Below are 17,386 nucleotides of genomic sequence, written 5' to 3'. Positions count from 1 at the left end.
ATGGTTCTCTACAAAGTGATCAAACTGTTATAGAAATGAAGTATTTTATATTTATTTTATTAGCTGATGTCTCTCTTTCGCTCTTCACGGGACTTTTATTGGACAGTATTAATAGTTTTACTAATAGTTAATAGTTTGACATCAGAATATAAGTTTTTAGTAGGCCTAGTTCTGCTAACACTGCCAAAAACAACATTCCCAGTAAGAGAGAGGGTGAAAAGTTAATCAAGCAGGCTTTTTCACCAAATCACCAAATCCATGAAAAAGACACCAAACACACCCAAGTTGAGCTTACTCGCAGCCAGAAACATTGATGAGATACACTCAGTGGAGTTCATTTCCAAATCGGCGCGCTAGTAGCTTTCGTTGACATCACCCCTGCTTATAAAGTAGAGCAGGTCTGCCTGTTGAGGACATTTATTCAAAATGTATTAATACTCAAAGTGTCAAAATTTCACCAAAGTAGACAAAGCGCTCCAGTGGTCCAGTGCGATACAGCCGCCAAGTGTGAAGTATATCAGTTGAGCTGTTCTAGGACAGACAGGCAGACAGACAGACAGGCAGACAGACAGACAGACAGGCAGACAGACAGACAGGCAGACAGACAGACAGGCAGACAGACAGACAGGCAGGCAGACAGACAGACAGGCAGACAGAGACTCTTTGCTTTATTAGACGCACCTTTGGAAGCAATTACATCCTTGAGCCTCTCCAGGACAGATATTGTCTTCAAGCCGCTGTAGCTTTGGCTTCATTGTCTTTCTGGAAAGCAAATCTCCTCCCAAGTTGCATGTTTCTTGCAAACTGCATAATTATTATTTTTTCCCCCAGGATTTCCCTTTATATTCCTGAATTCATTTCGCCCTCTACCCTCAGAATTTTTCTGGGGCTTGTTGCAGAAAAGCAGCCCCACAGCAGGAAGCTGCCACCGCTGTGCTTCACTGTGGGGGGGGGGGGGGGGGGAATGTGTTTATGATGATGTGTAATCCAACATGGTAGTTAGTCTAATGGCCAAAGCGTTAAATGTTGGTGTCCTCAGACCGTAGACTCTCCCACGTGGCTTCTGGCAAACTGTAGCCGAGATGTCATGTGAGGTTTTTCCTGGTTTAGGACGGCCTCTCTCTCCTCTTCCCCCTCATAAAGCCGTGTCTGGTCAACTGCCCGGCCAAGTGTTGTTGTATGTGCCGTCTCTCCAATCTCCGCCTCTGAAGCTTGGAACTCCTTCAGAGTCGTCATAGTTCGCTTCCTTTTCCTGGCCTTTCTCACAGTCACTCTTTTAAAGCTCTTTCCATTTCTTATTCTCGTCATTTAACCGAACTCAAAGAGATGTTTAGTGACTTTAGTGTATCATACCCTGACTTTGATTTACCTTTTTTCCGTTGCTCTGAGTGCCCCTCAAATCTCCATGGTGAAGGTTTCGCCACGATACTAACTAGTATCTACTAGTATTTGTACTTTAAATACTAATGCAGACACATTTGTACTTTATTTAGATTGCTTTGTAGACATTATTGTAATGTTGTGTTACAATGAATGCGCATTTATTAAAAGTTGAGATTTAGTAGGTGTGTGTGTGTGTGTGTGTGTGTGTGTGTGTATTATATATGTGTATGGTGCATGTGTGGAATATGCGAATGACATTAACCAAAAAGTCTCCTCTCGCTGCACATCAGTGGATGATTGGCTCCCTGTGGTGTTCCTCTGATTAGCCGGATAACAGGCTTTCTGCAGCAGCTATAGAAACCGTCTGAGAGGCTCCGTCGCGTTCTTTCCGCCTCCTCCTCTGTTCTTTAAAGAACGCCGCTCTGTCTCTTCTTCCTCTCCTTCTCTATTTCCCTCTGTACATCTGTCACTTGCCTCTCTTCTCCCTCGCCGCCACGCTGGTTCCCCTGGTTTAACAAGCTGCCAGGGGACTTACATGAGAGTACACCCAGAAATGTGTTGAAGGGATCTAAACAAGAGGATGATTCATCCCCAGATGGCTCCATTTCCCTCTCTCCCTTTCAGACTTTGAATTTTGGAAGCTTTTAATGCCTCTATCTTCACCCGATGAATACCATATAGTCCTTTATGGAGATAACTTATACTCTTCTACATATATATATATATATAACTTTGGTAGAAACTTGGGTCGTGCTGCTCCCTGGCTATAATGCACATCCTGGGAAACAGAGACGAGCATTTATTTCTGTCTTCGTTCACTCATTGCACAGCATTACGGGTGTCAAAATCACTCTCGGAGCATTTAAGTGGAAGTGAAGAAAATGTTTGCTGCCATTATATACAAATATGAGTCCTGTCACTATGTTTCATCAGCTGGTAAACATAGTGTTTCTTTCTGCATACTAAGTTTCAGCTCTGGATATGTCAAATTCAAAGACGTTTTGTTTCCCCTCCATTTATTATAATGACACGATTATGCTTTTTTTCCACATTCACTGGTCATAAAAATGTAATTTGAAAACCTGTTGAATCATTGCACTGTAGTAAATTAAGAGACAGCGTTTGCACACAGGTGCGAATGATAGCACAGGTTAATGAAGGGGAGTTTGTGAGCAACACTGCTAACCTTTTACGAAGATAGTCGCGGAAATAGTTGAAGACTAAGCAGTGCACATGTGCATTATTTTCATCCACACTGTTATTTATATATGCTTTACAGTTATTTAATTGCTTCCATTCTCTACCACCCCACTGTGAACACATAAACTGGCACATAAGGACCAACAAACACAACTGCTGCAGGCGAGACAGAAGAGAAGGCTTGCAGAGTCATGGCAACTAAAGACAATCTGGTAAACAGGTAGTGGATGGGGAGTGTGTGCATGCTGTGGTTAATTAGTGATCACCAGCGGGAGACTAGTCAGGTGACTGGTTCAGGCAGGAAGCACACAGAGGACCGCTGAACAGGAGCGATAACAGTGTCTGAAATGGCGGAAGAGTACAAGAAAGTCTTCTTCGTGTGTCTGATACTGATTTTTCAATGCAATACAATAAAACTTTCACCCGCACGGACGTGAAACAAAGACTTCTAGTGTCAAACTCTGCACGTCATTCTGCAGTGAGGCTCAAACATCCAACCGTAGGAACGAAGGAGGGGGACTTTAAGTGTGGATAATCACATAGGATTGTATGACTTGCAGTCATTAACCCTCTGCTTGTCTTGTTTTGTCCTGCAGGACTTCCTCACAGACCTGATGATGTCAGAGGTGGATCGTTGCGGGGAGAACGAGCACCTCATCTTCAGAGAGAACACGCTGGCGACGAAGGCCATCGAGGAATACCTCAAACTGGTGGGGCAGAAGTACCTGCAGGACGCCCTGGGTGAGTGGAGCAGTGATCTGGAAGGGGGCGGAGGCAGAGTGATGTGATCTGCTGCCGTTCCTCTGAGAAAAGGGCTGAAATAGTTCTGAGAGCAAAAAGAAAAGCTGTTCTCGTCATGTAGTTCTGTTTTCATCTGTTTGTCTGTTTCTTCTGCTGCATGTTCCTGATCGTCTCTTGTCTTCACATCCACCTCTTAAACTCAGAGATGTTGAGCGTCAGAAAATTAAATGAACAATAGAATGAAGCAAAAGTGACATTTAGAGATTGAACGCGTTGGTCCTCTCCTCCCACGAATCCTTTTGACAGCTGAAGCGTTTCAGTTTGTTGCTTCAGAAGCTCGTCTTGGACGTCACACAATACAGACTGTGACAGGAAACATTTCTGCGTCTGCCTCTGACAGACGCTTTTGGAATTCTTAACCACTCACAAGATCCGCTTAGTGGAAAAATTATTATGGGGTGATTATTTTGTCTCTCTACAATGTCAGTCCAAGGTTAGATCAAGTGTGTTTGTCCGCCTGCAGACCAACAATAAGCACTCTGTATGCACTGTGTGCTCTTCTCCCTCCCTGATTCCGATATGTACACATTGGCAGTTTAATCTACAACCGGCACACATCCTTCCTGCCACTCGTCACATCTTTCCCTGTATGCTGCTAATATTCATGCTCAACGTGTGTGTTTATGTCTTTGGAACAAGGGATGCTGCCTGTTCTCGTGCATGTCTCTGTCGATTGAGTCAGATAGATATTGGGGTTCTGGTAACTTATGCATCACTGTTTTTGAAAAGAGTTTTTTTTGTTTAACATATGAAATCCCTGAAACTGAGACTGGGATAACACAAGTACACCCGTGAGCTCTCTTTTACAGCTGCTGACTCATTAAGATCGTAGCATTAATGGTCTTTTATCCCAAAGGAGGTAGCAAAAAGGACATGTTTTCATTCCTCTTTTTTGTGAGTGTAACCTTGTTTGGCTTATATGACTCTTCAAGGTCTGTCGGTCTTTGTCTTAATTGTTTTAGTTCATGGCTCAGCTTACTAAAATCTCAAGGACGATACCAAACTCTGTTCCCTGTAGCTTCGACGTCATATTCTTCCTCCTGTTGCTCAGCTCAGCAGTACTAAAAAAAGCACTTCAAATCACCAGCGCAAACAAGACAAGTTACTCCCACAGCAGCTCTATAACAGACGTCTACAGAAGCCCTTTGTTCCTTCATTTCCTGAAGTGTTTTCATTTTTTATTTCAGGTGAGTTCATTAAGGCTCTGTACGAGTCAGATGAGAACTGTGAGGTGGATCCGTCCAGGTGCTCCTCAGGTGACCTGCACGAACACCAGAGCAACCTGAAGATGTGCTGTGAGCTGGCCTTCTGCAAAATCATCAACTCGTACTGGTGAATACCGGAGCACGTACTATTCAAGACAAGGAGTGTCTAATGGCACACACTGTACCTCTTAACAATATCCATACTTCACCATATTGAATGTGCATTCTGCTTTATTACATGTTTAATTTTAGAAATCCCTTATCCCATGAATTGTCTCTTGTAAACAGACTTGATAACAATAAAACAATGCCATCGAAGGGGTCTTTCATCAGGTTGCGTGGCAGTTCGCAGCAGTTGTCAGTTTTCAAAGACATCTGTTGTTCAAAACTTGGATATGTGAGATATGCTCTACGGAGCCAACTTTGCAGTAAAACTTCACTAAAAGTCAAACAAAAGACACATTTATCCAGCAGCTTCCTCCTACTTACAGCAAAGTGTAGGAGTAACCTTTCAGAGCAGCTCTCAGGGGATCACATGTTCGCTCCAATCTGAGACCAGGATTTAATGTCAAGAAGTTCCTTCCATTTGTTTAAAAATCTTCAATATCTCCAGTTTTGTGTATATATGGGGATACATGATGCTGAAATGGAAACAAAAGAAACCAAACAGGAGTTGCAAACAAATTCAGCACAATGATAATTTAGTGCCACATGATGGATGGAAAGTGATTGCAATCAAATCAGTAACAGCTTCCTTCTTGTTGTTCTGTTCTCACCCATGACGAATACAAAAAACAAGAGAGAGAGAGAGAAAAGTCCTATCAAATGTTCAAATCAGATGCAAATAATATGCTAAACGCTGATGGCTTCAGCGAGTGATGTTATTCATCATGACCAGTCTTTTTACAATCACTCTCAAAGCTTCACTCAGAAGGTACAGCAGCATCTCTATTTCTGCACTGCAGTCCTCCAGGATATATCCTGAACCAACTGAGGAGAGCTCTTGAGCGCTCTGAAATTAACAGCCTTTTTAAGTCGTGCAAAATTTGATGAATTAATTTTATTCTTACGTCTCGAAGTAGGACTGAAAGTGAAACAGGAGAACAGGAAATGTGCCAAAAACTGATTAATACGACCCACCTTTCTCTACTCGTTGTTAAAGAACCTTAGATTTCTACTCATTCATGTGGAAGTAAAGATCACTTTTAGTCCGCTCTTTAAACGTGACTTCTGTCTCTCTTTCTCTACAGCGTCTTTCCACGAGAACTGAAAGAGGTCTTTGCGTCATGGCGGCAGGAATGCAGCAACCGGGGTCGACCGGACATCAGCGAGCGTTTGATCAGCGCGTCCTTGTTCCTGCGCTTTCTCTGTCCGGCCATCATGTCCCCCTCGCTTTTCAACTTGATGCAGGAGTATCCAGACGACCGCACGGCACGCACGCTCACGCTCATCGCTAAAGTCACGCAGAACCTGGCAAACTTCACCAAGTGAGTGTGTGTGTGTGTGTGTGTTGTAAGGAGTTTGTTTGGATGAAGGAACCATGAACATATGCCCAGCTTTTTAGCAGAAAGATTGTGGAATTTACTAAAATAACATTTCCGCATTGCTCTTTGTCCCGGTTTCCCTTTCCTGTCCCTGTTTGCCGTCAGATTTGGTAACAAGGAAGAGTACATGTCCTTCATGAACCAGTTCCTGGAGCACGAGTGGACCAATATGCAGCGCTTCCTGCTCGAAATCTCGAACCCGGAGACGATCTCCAACACGGCAGGCTTCGAGGGGTACATCGACCTCGGCAGGGAACTCTCCACCCTGCACTCCCTCCTCTCTGAGGTGGTGTCCCAGATGGACCAGGTACTGAAGATGGCAAAATACTATTCTATCATTTCAGCACAAAGCAAAGCCATCACCAGGGTTTGCAGGATACACTATTCCACATTCCGTATTATTATACTGGAAATTATAATGCATTAGTTTCTAAATAAATAGAGATATATAGATATTCTGCATAAATAAATTATTGGATTCAATTTACAGAAGTTCCAAAGGTCTTCAATACACTATCACAAGCTTGAGGACTTGAATCATGCTTAGACTACATTAGGATGTTTATCGTACATCAATCAATAATTCATGATTGCATTACATAAATAGAGCACAAGGGGAGAACTCTGAGAAGTCGGAGGCTGGGTGAGGCATATTAATGGATTCACAAGGACGTTTACATTAGCTCTGGTAGCAGATGGGAAGCTGGTAATAATTAGATAAAGGGCAGATTTGAGGAGCATCCAGTTCTCTGAAACCTTGTCTTTCAATAATTCAGGAATCACAGTGAGTCTGGTTGAGTCCATCAGACTGGCCGGCCTAATCCATTATTCAGCATGTTGTCTGAATAAGAGAGTTGATTGCATGGCGTAGGGAAAATAACTAGGTCTAACAAATATGCAAATATCAAATTCTGCAAAACCATTCCAATTAATGCCCCCGACTGAAGTGGTCCAGAGTAACATTTGATTTGGCTTAAAAACATAATTGTGTCTCTTTTCCTCGCAGAGTGCAGCCTCCAAGCTGGGTCCTCTGCCCAGGATCCTGCGGGAGGTGAACACGGCTCTGTCTAACCCGTCCTGCGTCACGATGTCACCCGGACAGTCCTCGGAGCACATGGCCTCGCCTCCCGCTGAGGCGGGCTGCAGCATCTCCACCGGCCTGCAGAAGATGGTCATAGACAATGAGCTATCAGGGTAAGAGATGGTCAAGATCTCGGAATCGGAAGATTCCAAGATAATAATTAGACCCCTTTAATAAACATCTAGGACCACATTGAAACTTTTCTGGGGGTGTCAAAGATTGAGCTGACTATTTTCTATTTATCTATATTGGAAAGTAAGGTGAGTAGCACAGAAAAGGCAACTGACAGCTATTTTATATTGGTGCTGCAGCTGCTGGCATGGATATCAAGCCATAATTGCGCAAACCCTAAATATAGGAGGATTAATATATTTAAACTCTGTGGTTCTGCTCCTCCTCTGCACATATATATATATATATATAAAGCCTCATTTAAGTCTTTGAAGTGCAATAGATATAAATGACTCCTTGTACAAACAGAAAGCAGTCCTTATTTATACCAAAGCACTTGAAAAAGCATTCAGCAGTGCTTCTATACCTGAACAAATAAATGAAAAAAAGGGCAGCTATTCTTCGAAAGTTAATGAACTTGCAACCTTTGGAACAGGCTCACCAGTTTTTAGAAGGTCAGTTACCAATAAATCCCAGTGCCAAGTGAAAACATGCCCCCCCACAATAGATTGTGTTCTCAAACTACCAGTTCGTCTGAGTGTTAATGTTTGGCAGCTGAGGCCGTGACACGGTGAGAGTGTCACCCCTGCTTGTTTATATCAGCCAGATGAAGCCTCGTTTACTATGAATACACACTCTGACTGCGCCTTATCGCGCTTATCTCCTGTCCTCTTACTCCCTGGCACAACAATGGCAAGGTGACACTCACAGAGATTAACATGAAGGCACAGGGACCCACAGGAGGAGAGATATTTGAGTAATAGCCAGACACAAACACCAGCAAACACAACAACAGAGCAGATGAGATCATACAGAACAGGATGAGAGTCAGACAGCTGGTATCATTATGGTAATTAGGGTCCAAGGATCAATAGAACTAATGAAGTGATGTCCCTATATGACCTGATGTTAAAGCCTACCCTCTACTTTATCACAGTAACTGTTTGCTCACGTATTAACTTATGTGCTTCTGTGGTGGCCCCTCGTCAGCAAACTGTGCGACTGTAACAGCATTTGAATGAGCTCACGGTTCTCACCTAAGTGCTTCTCATCCACCAACCGGTGACACGAAAAGTAGGAGAAAGAAAAGGAGACGGTGCCAAGGATGAGAGAGAGGGAATTGAGCAGAAAAAAAAAAAAAAAAAAAGGCGAAGTTGGGAAGGAAGGGTAGTGGAACAAAGGGAGAAGGACACAGAAAGAGGGAGGAGATGAGCGTGATGTGAATGTTAGAGATTATTGGAAGATAAATCACGTCTGTCAAGGTAATCGTCTTCTGGCAATAAAGCCTCCATCTGCCGGCTGAAGGGAGGGAAGAAGGGGAAGGTAAGGGGGCGAGGGACAAAGCAAACGAGTGCAGAAGCCACACATCTTCAAAAACCGGCCAGATGACTGTAATCCACTTGTGCTACTGTTGCAATAACTTAGCCTTTGAGCTAAATGCTAAACTTAAGGTTTTGCTGCTATACAGCATCACAAGGTCTGTTGTGACCAGTAGCTTACGGTGGCTAATGTTTAGCTGACAGTCAGTTGTGCTGTTTAAAGTAGATGTTCTCAACCTTTTGTAACTCAAAACCCACTACTGATTGTAAAAAAAAAAGAAATCCACCACCTTTCCAAAACAATGGCAAAAAAACAAGAGTAATAAATAGTTATGTGTTATGCCACCGGCAGCTGTAATAATCTACAGAAAAACACTTGTTGTGGGTCCACAGCTCAAAGTTATCAATTGTGACTGATCTCAATTGGCTGAGGTTTTAAAATGAACGCCAGATTCACCGTATTTTTTGTTCCGTCTCTTTCAGGTTAGTTGACTTCACCAGGTTGCCCTCCCCTACCCCGGAAAATAAGGACCTATTCTTTGTGACAAGGAGCTCAGGGATCCAGCCTTCCCCAGCACGCAGTTCAAGTTACTCTGAGACCAATGAACCTGACCTGGGCATGGCCAATGGCAGCAAGAGTCTGTCCATGGTGGACCTCCAGGACCCCCGCAGTCTGGAAGGTGGCCCGGGTCCAAGCTCCTCAGACACCCTGGGTGAAGGCCCAATCCTTGGGGGAGGGTGGTCAGCCAGAGTCCCACAGGGCAACATCCCTGGAGGTCCTACTCTGAGGAGGCCAGGCCAGACCCCTCCGACCCTGACCACAGACAGCACCCCGGGCCGACCCGCCCAGCTACTAGCCCCCCTGTCCTTCCAAAACCCAGTCTACCAGATGGCGGCCTGCCTGCCCGTGTCCCCTCGCGGAATGACCGACTCAGGCTCGGAGTGCCACAGTTCTGTCAGTTCCCATAGCAACAACGAGGATGGACCAGCAGGAGGGAAGCATGCCTTCTTGAACCACGGCGGAGGAGGAGGAGGAGGCGGAGGAGGAGGAGGAGGAGGAGGCGGAGGCGGAGGTGGCGGGAGCAGCGGGGACGAGTACACCAGGCGTTCGGGGGAGTTCAACCGCCGGCAGCTGTCCCTCACAGAAACACAGCACCAGCCCACCGTCCCCAGACAGAACAGTGCCGGCCCCCAGCGGAGGATAGACCAACCTCCGCCTCAGAGCATTACCCGGGGCCGCACACCCCCAAATCTGCTCAACAGCGGACCCTACCCCCGACCCTCCTCTGGCAACATGATGACATCGTCACCCGACTGGCCTGGCAGCGGCGCGCGGTTACGACAGCAGTCCTCTTCCTCCAAAGGGGACAGTCCTGAGACCAAGCAGAGGGCTCAGCACAAACAGGTACGGGACTCACTCTGTAGTGTACACATTTTCAACCCACAGTAGAATAAATGAGGATGATATTCATTAGGCCATTGTACAAAACGCCCATATGTTGAGAAAGGCTGTGGGTGGCCTCAGCACTGACACCCGGCACATTGTGCCCTAATGAACTACAGTCACTGTGCGTGTAATAACAGCAATTTGCATACAGGCAGCAGATCACTTCACCACTGTTTTACTGGTCAGGTTTAATGGGCTGAGGAGGAGGGTGGTGGAGGCACAATTAGCATCCTATTAACTAGCGATGTCTGTGCTCACACAAACATCACACTCAGACCTCACGGGTACAAACAGATACAGTATACTGCTCGGTTAGCGTGTCGTCACAGTGGGAAGTTTCCACTTCTTCAATGCCTTCGCTGGTAAGTCTATGTTCAACATTGGCAGGTGAGGAATATAGGCTGTGATTAAAAACACCGGTGAATGGTTGCCCTTGGTAACTGGCTGAAGGGCAGGATATCTGCATATTAACCACAATGCTTTGCTCTCCTCTCTGTGGAATATTACAGGAATGCTTTTAGATCGACTGGCTTACTGATAGAACCAAAGCTTAATTTAATTTGCTTGTTAGGGGGAACTCGGCACACGCATTTATTTTCAGCGGTTGAAGCAGCAAACCTCCAGGACCTTAAAGCCACTATGTGTAGATTCATCTTTAAAATGATTCTTTTGGATGGTAATGTCGGTCAAAATGAAACTATTAAATGGATTGCCATGAGATTTTACACATGAATGGTCCCCACAACATGCATCCAAACAGTTTTTGTGATCCAGTGACTTCTTCCCCATCAGCACCATCAGCAGGTCAAATGTGTCGACATGTACTACATGGATTGGGTAACGTTCATGGTTTCCAGATGATGAATCCTGCTGACTCTGGTGATCCCCTGACTTTGCCTCTTGTGCCACCGTGAGGTTGAAATCTGTGGTTTTGTTTCGACAGCTGATGAATGGATTGCCATGAAATCTTGTACAGACATTTGTGTTCCCGGTGGTGAAATTTCTTAACTCTGGTGGTCAAGCGAGATCATCGGGTCAATTTGTAAATTTCTCCAATACTTTGATTCATGACCAAATACCTGCAAAAAGGACATTCCCATCAGTGTATTATATATATAATGATAATTAGCTCATTTTAGCATGCTACATGCTAAACTGGAGTATGCCAGAAGTCTGACATTTTTCAATCCTGCATAGTGGCTTTAAGTTGAATTTCCTTCATGTGTGACATATACAGAATATTAAATAATTGATACTGAGTAAAAGTGAATGTAGAGTTAGATCTTCATTCAATCTGCCTGGATTCAATGAAGCCAACAACGTAGTCAAGTTCTGATACATCTCATCTGTCGGCTGACACAAAATGTTTTTACTTTTTCTATTTTTAAATATTCATGTTCTGATATTTCAGCGATTTCCAAAAGCCCTCAATGCTCATGAGTGTGCTGGACTATAAAAGCGTCCTACATTTCCTCTCATGTACTGTAACAGCCCACGGCCACCCTCTCTACTCATCTGTCCATCAGATAACTGGCAGATAGAAACACACACACACACACATATACACACACACACACACACACACACACCTTAAGTGCCTCCAGGCCAATTTCAATTCCTCCCATTCAATCTTACCGTAATTACCTTCCGTGGTGCTAGTGCGACACTGTAGGTGTACACACTCGCACGTGTTTAAATCAGTGCTTTGAGGTGTGTGCTCTGCTGTGTCTGTGTGAGCTTGAAGACACAGGGGTGTGTATCCATTCCACCTGCTGCTTTCAGTCCAGATGATTTGGTGCATTTCAAGCTTATTTCTGTTGTTTCTGTGCTGTTATTGCAACCTGCCCCCCTTCCCCTCCCTGCCACTTGCACTCGGCTCATGTGTGTGTGTGTGTGTTTGTGTTTGTTTGTGTGTGTGTGTGTGTGTGTGTTGTGTTCACTAGGCCCCCTCCCCAGTGAACCCCAGTGCGCTGGACCGCACAGCAGCCTGGCTATTGAATATGAATGTGCAGTATTTAGACCATGAGGGGATGGAGCCCGAGTCACTGAGAAACAGAGAGGATCTGACTCAGGTGGAGAAGGTAACCTGCCTCTTCATCCAACCTCTGACCTTTACCAACACCTCCTTTCACAATCCACCTCAACCTTCAGCCCTGATACTCCCACTTAACTATCCTTCCTCTCTCTACCCATCACTGGTTCCCGCATACACCTCCCTCCGTCAAACACCCCTCCTACACTTAATTGTCTGCTGGATTTATTCCCACTCTGCCTTTCCTCTAAGCCCGAGGTCCCTTAGACATACCCAAATTGTCACTTAAAGTCATAATATCCACATTTATAACATAAATTGAGGTAAATAGGATATATTGTGCATCCGTCTGGCTCTGCATGTGACCCCATAATGCCTCAATCAATTTTCCTGAAATTGGCTTTCCCGTGATGTTCAGGCTATTTTTTTCTAGGATGTGTATTTTTTTTTTGCCATTTTCACAGCCTGCAGTGAACCCGGTCGTGGCTATCAACTGCATCAAAGTCACAGCAACAGCAATAATGGCAGAAAGTAGCTATTACAGTTCAAATAACTGCTGAATACATACAGTTGGCAAGAATACCAGTGTGGGTGTAAGCAGGTGCCGATATTGAATATCAGGACGAGGATCATTTTCATCATTGATTAATCTGCTGATTATTTTCTTGGTAACTATTGGTCTATAGAATGTCCGAAACATTGCGATATATACCCATCATTATTTCCCCAAGTAGTATCATAAATCACATGAAAAGCATCCAATTCTCACGTGAGCTGGAATGTTTTTACATGAAAAATATCGATAATTGCAGCTCTCTATCAATTAATCCACTAATCATTACATATGCACGACTTAGCAAACGATACACTTCCTGTATTGTCACTTTTCTCCTACATGAGAGCACAAGCTCTGGTAATATAGTGCGCAGTGAGACTTAGTTTAGTGAGACCAGCTTTAACCTCTTTACTTCATATAAAAATGTCCCTGGGCCTTGAATAACAACTCTCAACCCTCACAACGTTCCCTCGTCTTTCTTACCATCTTTGGAATGAACCTGAAGACCAAAGCAGGTGTGTGTATGTGTGTGTATGCGCATGCAGTACATTCACACAGACATGTTGGAGCTTGTGTGCGCTTGCATCTATGTGAGAGATGGAGACAGAGAGAGTTCCTTCTGCTGCTTCCTCTGCCTGTGTTCCTGCTTCTTTTCTCCTTTACAACCGTTCACCCTCAGCTTCGCTTCCATGCTTTGATTGGCTGCCACATGCTTCCCCCATATTTTTTTTTTCCCCATCCATAATGAATACAAACCTGTCATCCTAACATAGCTCATACTTTATGGAAGCCAGCAGCCCAGGCAGGGAGAGCAACCAAAGAAGGCAATAACTTCAGTCTTAACAAAGAAGCCAGCAGCCGCCCTAAAATAGCCGAGCAGCAACAAGAGAAGGATTGGAAAACAGTACATCTCGCACAGCAGCTCAGACACAGGCTGCAGCTAATGGTCCATACAGTCTTACCAACACAGGCCATACGGTAGCCATTTTAAGCTTTCACATCCATTTACATACACTGTATATATCCAGTGATCTGTAGCCATGTTCAAATGCTAGGGCATTTGTCTTGCAGGAGGAGCAGAAAGCTAAATCGAAATTCCAATTGTTTGCTCATTTAGATGAACACAAGTGCAATAATATATCATACTATTTGCATTTACGAGAATAAAAACAAGAAACCCTATTTGTTATTTTCCAGTTGGATGCCACTGAATGAATCAGAGCAAGTGTTTCATTGCATAGTGAATGTGAAACACAGGAAGGCAAAATTGTTGGGGCGTGCATTTATTTATTTTTTATCTTGATGTCTGACTCTGCATCCAGTCAAGGATTATTAATGTCATTCTTCTGGAAGGATGTGAGATTTTTTTTTTTTTCATTCTTTATTGCAAATGTATACAAAGAGCAGGGTTCTGCCATTGGGGTTGGGGTTTTGAATTAGACTTGTATTTAAATGATCTACAGTGAATCGTTTTTAATATGAACTATGAATGTTGGAGGGCCGACTTTTGTCCTGCAGGCCGCCATCTGGCACAGGGAAAGACATATCAGGGTTACAGAGCAGTATTGTGCGTTTGTGAGAAAGCGGTGCAGGACAAAGGCTGTTCCGAACACACTAGATGTCCTTTAATTCTCCAGGGATCTAGTGACAAGAGAAGAGGCGTTATTAGAGATGGAGAGAGGAGTTAAGAAAAAGGGTAGAAGAACCGATAATACATTTATTTGAGGTCACCATTCCTCCTGGGAAGAGCGGGCTGATGGGGAAAATGTCCTCGTGGTGAGCAGGAGAGTGACAATGAAAGATGGATGAACCCAGCAGCATCCTCGCTGTGTGTGTGATTGAATCTGATAACTCGGGGTGCTCTGATAGTTTGTCTTTCACAGGGTTCTCCATCAGTCATCACTGAACAATAAGCTGGACCCAGTTCAGATTTATCACACAGATAAACTGCTCATTTATTGTTGTTGTTGTTTTTATTTAGGCTGTAATTCTTAGGTCTAAAATGTTACGTGAATACTACTGATTGATACTTTGTGTTAGGGCTTTGATAAAGGAGGCTGTTGACAGGGTCCACTAGATATTATCAGCCAGAAAGACCAACAAACATCAGTCAGGATGAAGCACAATGAGAAGACAAGATAATGATCTGTTTACACCTGTTAGTCATGCTAGCAGCGTGATGTCATGAAAGTCAGTACAGCCATTGACGTCCCCTTGAGATTTTGGCCATTCTCAAAAGCGCCATCATCAGGTCAAATTGATGCTACACTTTGTGTCCTGCAAAACTAACGGCATTACACTCAGCTGCACTTTGTATTTGGTGTTAATCAGCATGCTCACACGAAACAAAAATGTGCTGAACATTGTTAACATTGTCGTTGTGAGCATGCTGATTGTTAGCATTTAGCACAAAGCACCACTCTGCTTTAGCACAGCCACACAGAGCTGCTAGCATGGCTGCAGGCTCCTGTTCTCAATGGTCTTCTAGTGACACGCTGACTGATCACAGCATCCCTCACCGCTATAAGAATTGTGTTTTTCTATCCAGAAGAGATTCGATTACTACATTAGTTTCCCCCGACGCCTGAAGAAAACTCCTGCGAAAGCCTCTCTTCGGTCCAGCGAGAGGTCAGGGAGAGATTCTCAGGGTTTATTTCACAGATTAGAGTCTGACTTCACTGGTTACATCCCTCCCTCCTCACCTCCTCTTTCATTCTAAACTTCCTCTCTTTTCTTTCTCCCTCTGTTTTTTACCAGTTTAACCTTTTTTTTAACCAAGCCAGAGGTCTGACACGGGAAACATCTGAATCTGACACTGTTTTCGATTCATGATTTGCAATGAAAGCGTTGCTAGTGTTGATGAAAGCTTCACCTTGTTAGTAGAAATGTTTGATTGGAAAGAAAAATTATGTTATTTTTAGGGCAGCTATACAGGTCTAGTATGAAAGCGCAATGATGAAAATGGCTTGTAAATGAACCGTGTGATTCCCTTCTATATTCTAGACCGAGATGATTCTCTCTCAGGAACAACAGGACCTAATCTCAGGCCTGATTGAGAGATTTCTTTTCTGTTCTTGTCAGGGACGGTAATGAAGAAGGGGACCCTGCTGATAGGGTTGATGATTATGATGTTCATGATGATAACGACAACGGCGACGATGAGAATCTCCTCATCTCTCTGCTTCCCTGTTCAGTATCAGCAGGAGATCGCAATGCTGCAGGAGAAGCTGCGGTCGTCGGTGCAGAAGCTGGAAGAGTACGAGGGCCGTCTGAAGGGTCAGGACGATCAGGCCCAGAAGGTGCTGATGGAGTACCAGGCCAGGCTGGAGGAGTCGGAGGAGCGCCTGCGCAGACAGCAGGACGACAAGGACCTCCAGATGAAGGGCATCATCAGCAGGTAGGGGGAAGGAGAAGAAACCGTTACGTCAGCTTTGTGCTCTTGTTCTTCAGATTTTGATTAAAGTGGTCCTGTTTGCAGGTTGATGTCGGTGGAAGAGGAGCTTAAGAAGGATCACTCAGACATGCAGGCGGTGGTGGACTCTAAACAGAAGATCATTGACGCACAGGTCAGTTTGCTCTGTCACATTTACAATACATTTACAGCAAATATCCAGCGCCCACTGTGCCTTTTGTACGGTTCTGTAGATGCTCTTTGTCTGTGCGTTTCAAATTTGTATTTGCTGTCACTTGCGTCCTCTGCTTGAGGAAACAAAGGGTCAAAGAGATGTTTAATTCATGGCAGTCTCAGCTCTGGCATTGACAAGCTTGAATGGCTGAGCAGAATTTCCCAGCTCCCTCCCACTCTTTCTCTTATAAAACATACATTTGCAAATGTCTTATCTAGTTTTCTGTTGACATGCAGCTCTTCTATAATCCATGTGGTTCTTCTTCATATAAAACTGTTTAAAATCCGTCTCAGAAAAGAAAAGAGTTGTTGCTTTAGAGGGCTCGCCTGCAAGGAATTCTGAATGTTGAGAATAATTATAAATTAAGCAAAGAATGAGTGTGTGAGTATTTGTGGATACCATTTCTTCTATAGCCTGGAGAAAGTGTACATTATATGCATACGATGAACACACAATGACGCCGTGTGCGTCTTTGGAGATTAATGTCAAAGTGATTTTACAACAGAATTGGGGGGGGGGGGGGGGGGACACAGCTATGCTGCAACATGACATTTGCACAAACCCAGGCATGTACATGCATAGGTGATTAATCTCCCTCATGCCTTAATTAATGAGGCTTTGCATCTGCAAACAAACACGCCACAGTCAGGCAATACTTCGTCGCTTTCAGTAAACAGGCAGAGAGAATGAAAAAACCAGAAATCTCATTATGAAGACGGGGAGGGAGGTTTGCTTCTGTGCTGCTCAGCGCTGCCAACATTATATAATTAACACAGTGAGCCTCGTGCAAGAAGCATTCATACAAACAGATTTCAAATGGCCCGTTAATTTCTTGCAACTTCTCGCACTTTGAATGTTCTCTTTGGAACGGAAATTTAGGAGCAGCCGAGTCATGTACGGGTGACTTTCGTAAAACACTTATTTGACTTATGAATTAAAATCATCTGAGTTAATAGGGATAGTAAATCTGTTCCAGGTTTAATTGAAATAATAAAATAATGTTCATAATTTCAGTGTGATT

The 17,386-nt window shown here is 44.1% G+C and overlaps 1 protein-coding gene across 4 annotated transcripts in view; it reads left to right on the top strand.

Annotated features, from left to right (window-relative positions):
• dab2ipb (DAB2 interacting protein b) overlaps window positions 1–17,386 on the top strand; it is a 48,310-nt gene that overhangs the window by 26,828 nt on the left and 4,096 nt on the right. For 3 of the 4 annotated variants that reach the window (XM_076085749.1, XM_076085757.1, XM_076085740.1), the window contains exons 5-13: window positions 3,180–3,324; window positions 4,572–4,716; window positions 5,840–6,076; window positions 6,239–6,440; window positions 7,140–7,327; window positions 9,188–10,109; window positions 12,095–12,232; window positions 15,934–16,136; window positions 16,218–16,305. In XM_076085749.1, the coding sequence (XP_075941864.1) occupies window positions 3,180–3,324; window positions 4,572–4,716; window positions 5,840–6,076; window positions 6,239–6,440; window positions 7,140–7,327; window positions 9,188–10,109; window positions 12,095–12,232; window positions 15,934–16,136; window positions 16,218–16,305 (2,268 nt within the window). The remainder of the gene's footprint in view (window positions 1–3,179; window positions 3,325–4,571; window positions 4,717–5,839; window positions 6,077–6,238; window positions 6,441–7,139; window positions 7,328–9,187; window positions 10,110–12,094; window positions 12,233–15,933; window positions 16,137–16,217; window positions 16,306–17,386) is intronic. The other variant, XM_076085765.1, reaches the window with a different exon arrangement.

Source organism: Anarhichas minor, unplaced genomic scaffold, assembly GCF_050575085.1.
Source record: "Anarhichas minor isolate MPS153535 unplaced genomic scaffold, ASM5057508v1 ptg000002l, whole genome shotgun sequence".
In the NCBI taxonomy this organism is placed as follows: Eukaryota; Metazoa; Chordata; class Actinopteri; order Perciformes; family Anarhichadidae; genus Anarhichas; species Anarhichas minor.
The sequence above is the reverse complement of the archived record's forward strand: the minus strand, read 5'-3'. Positions and strand labels throughout refer to the sequence as shown.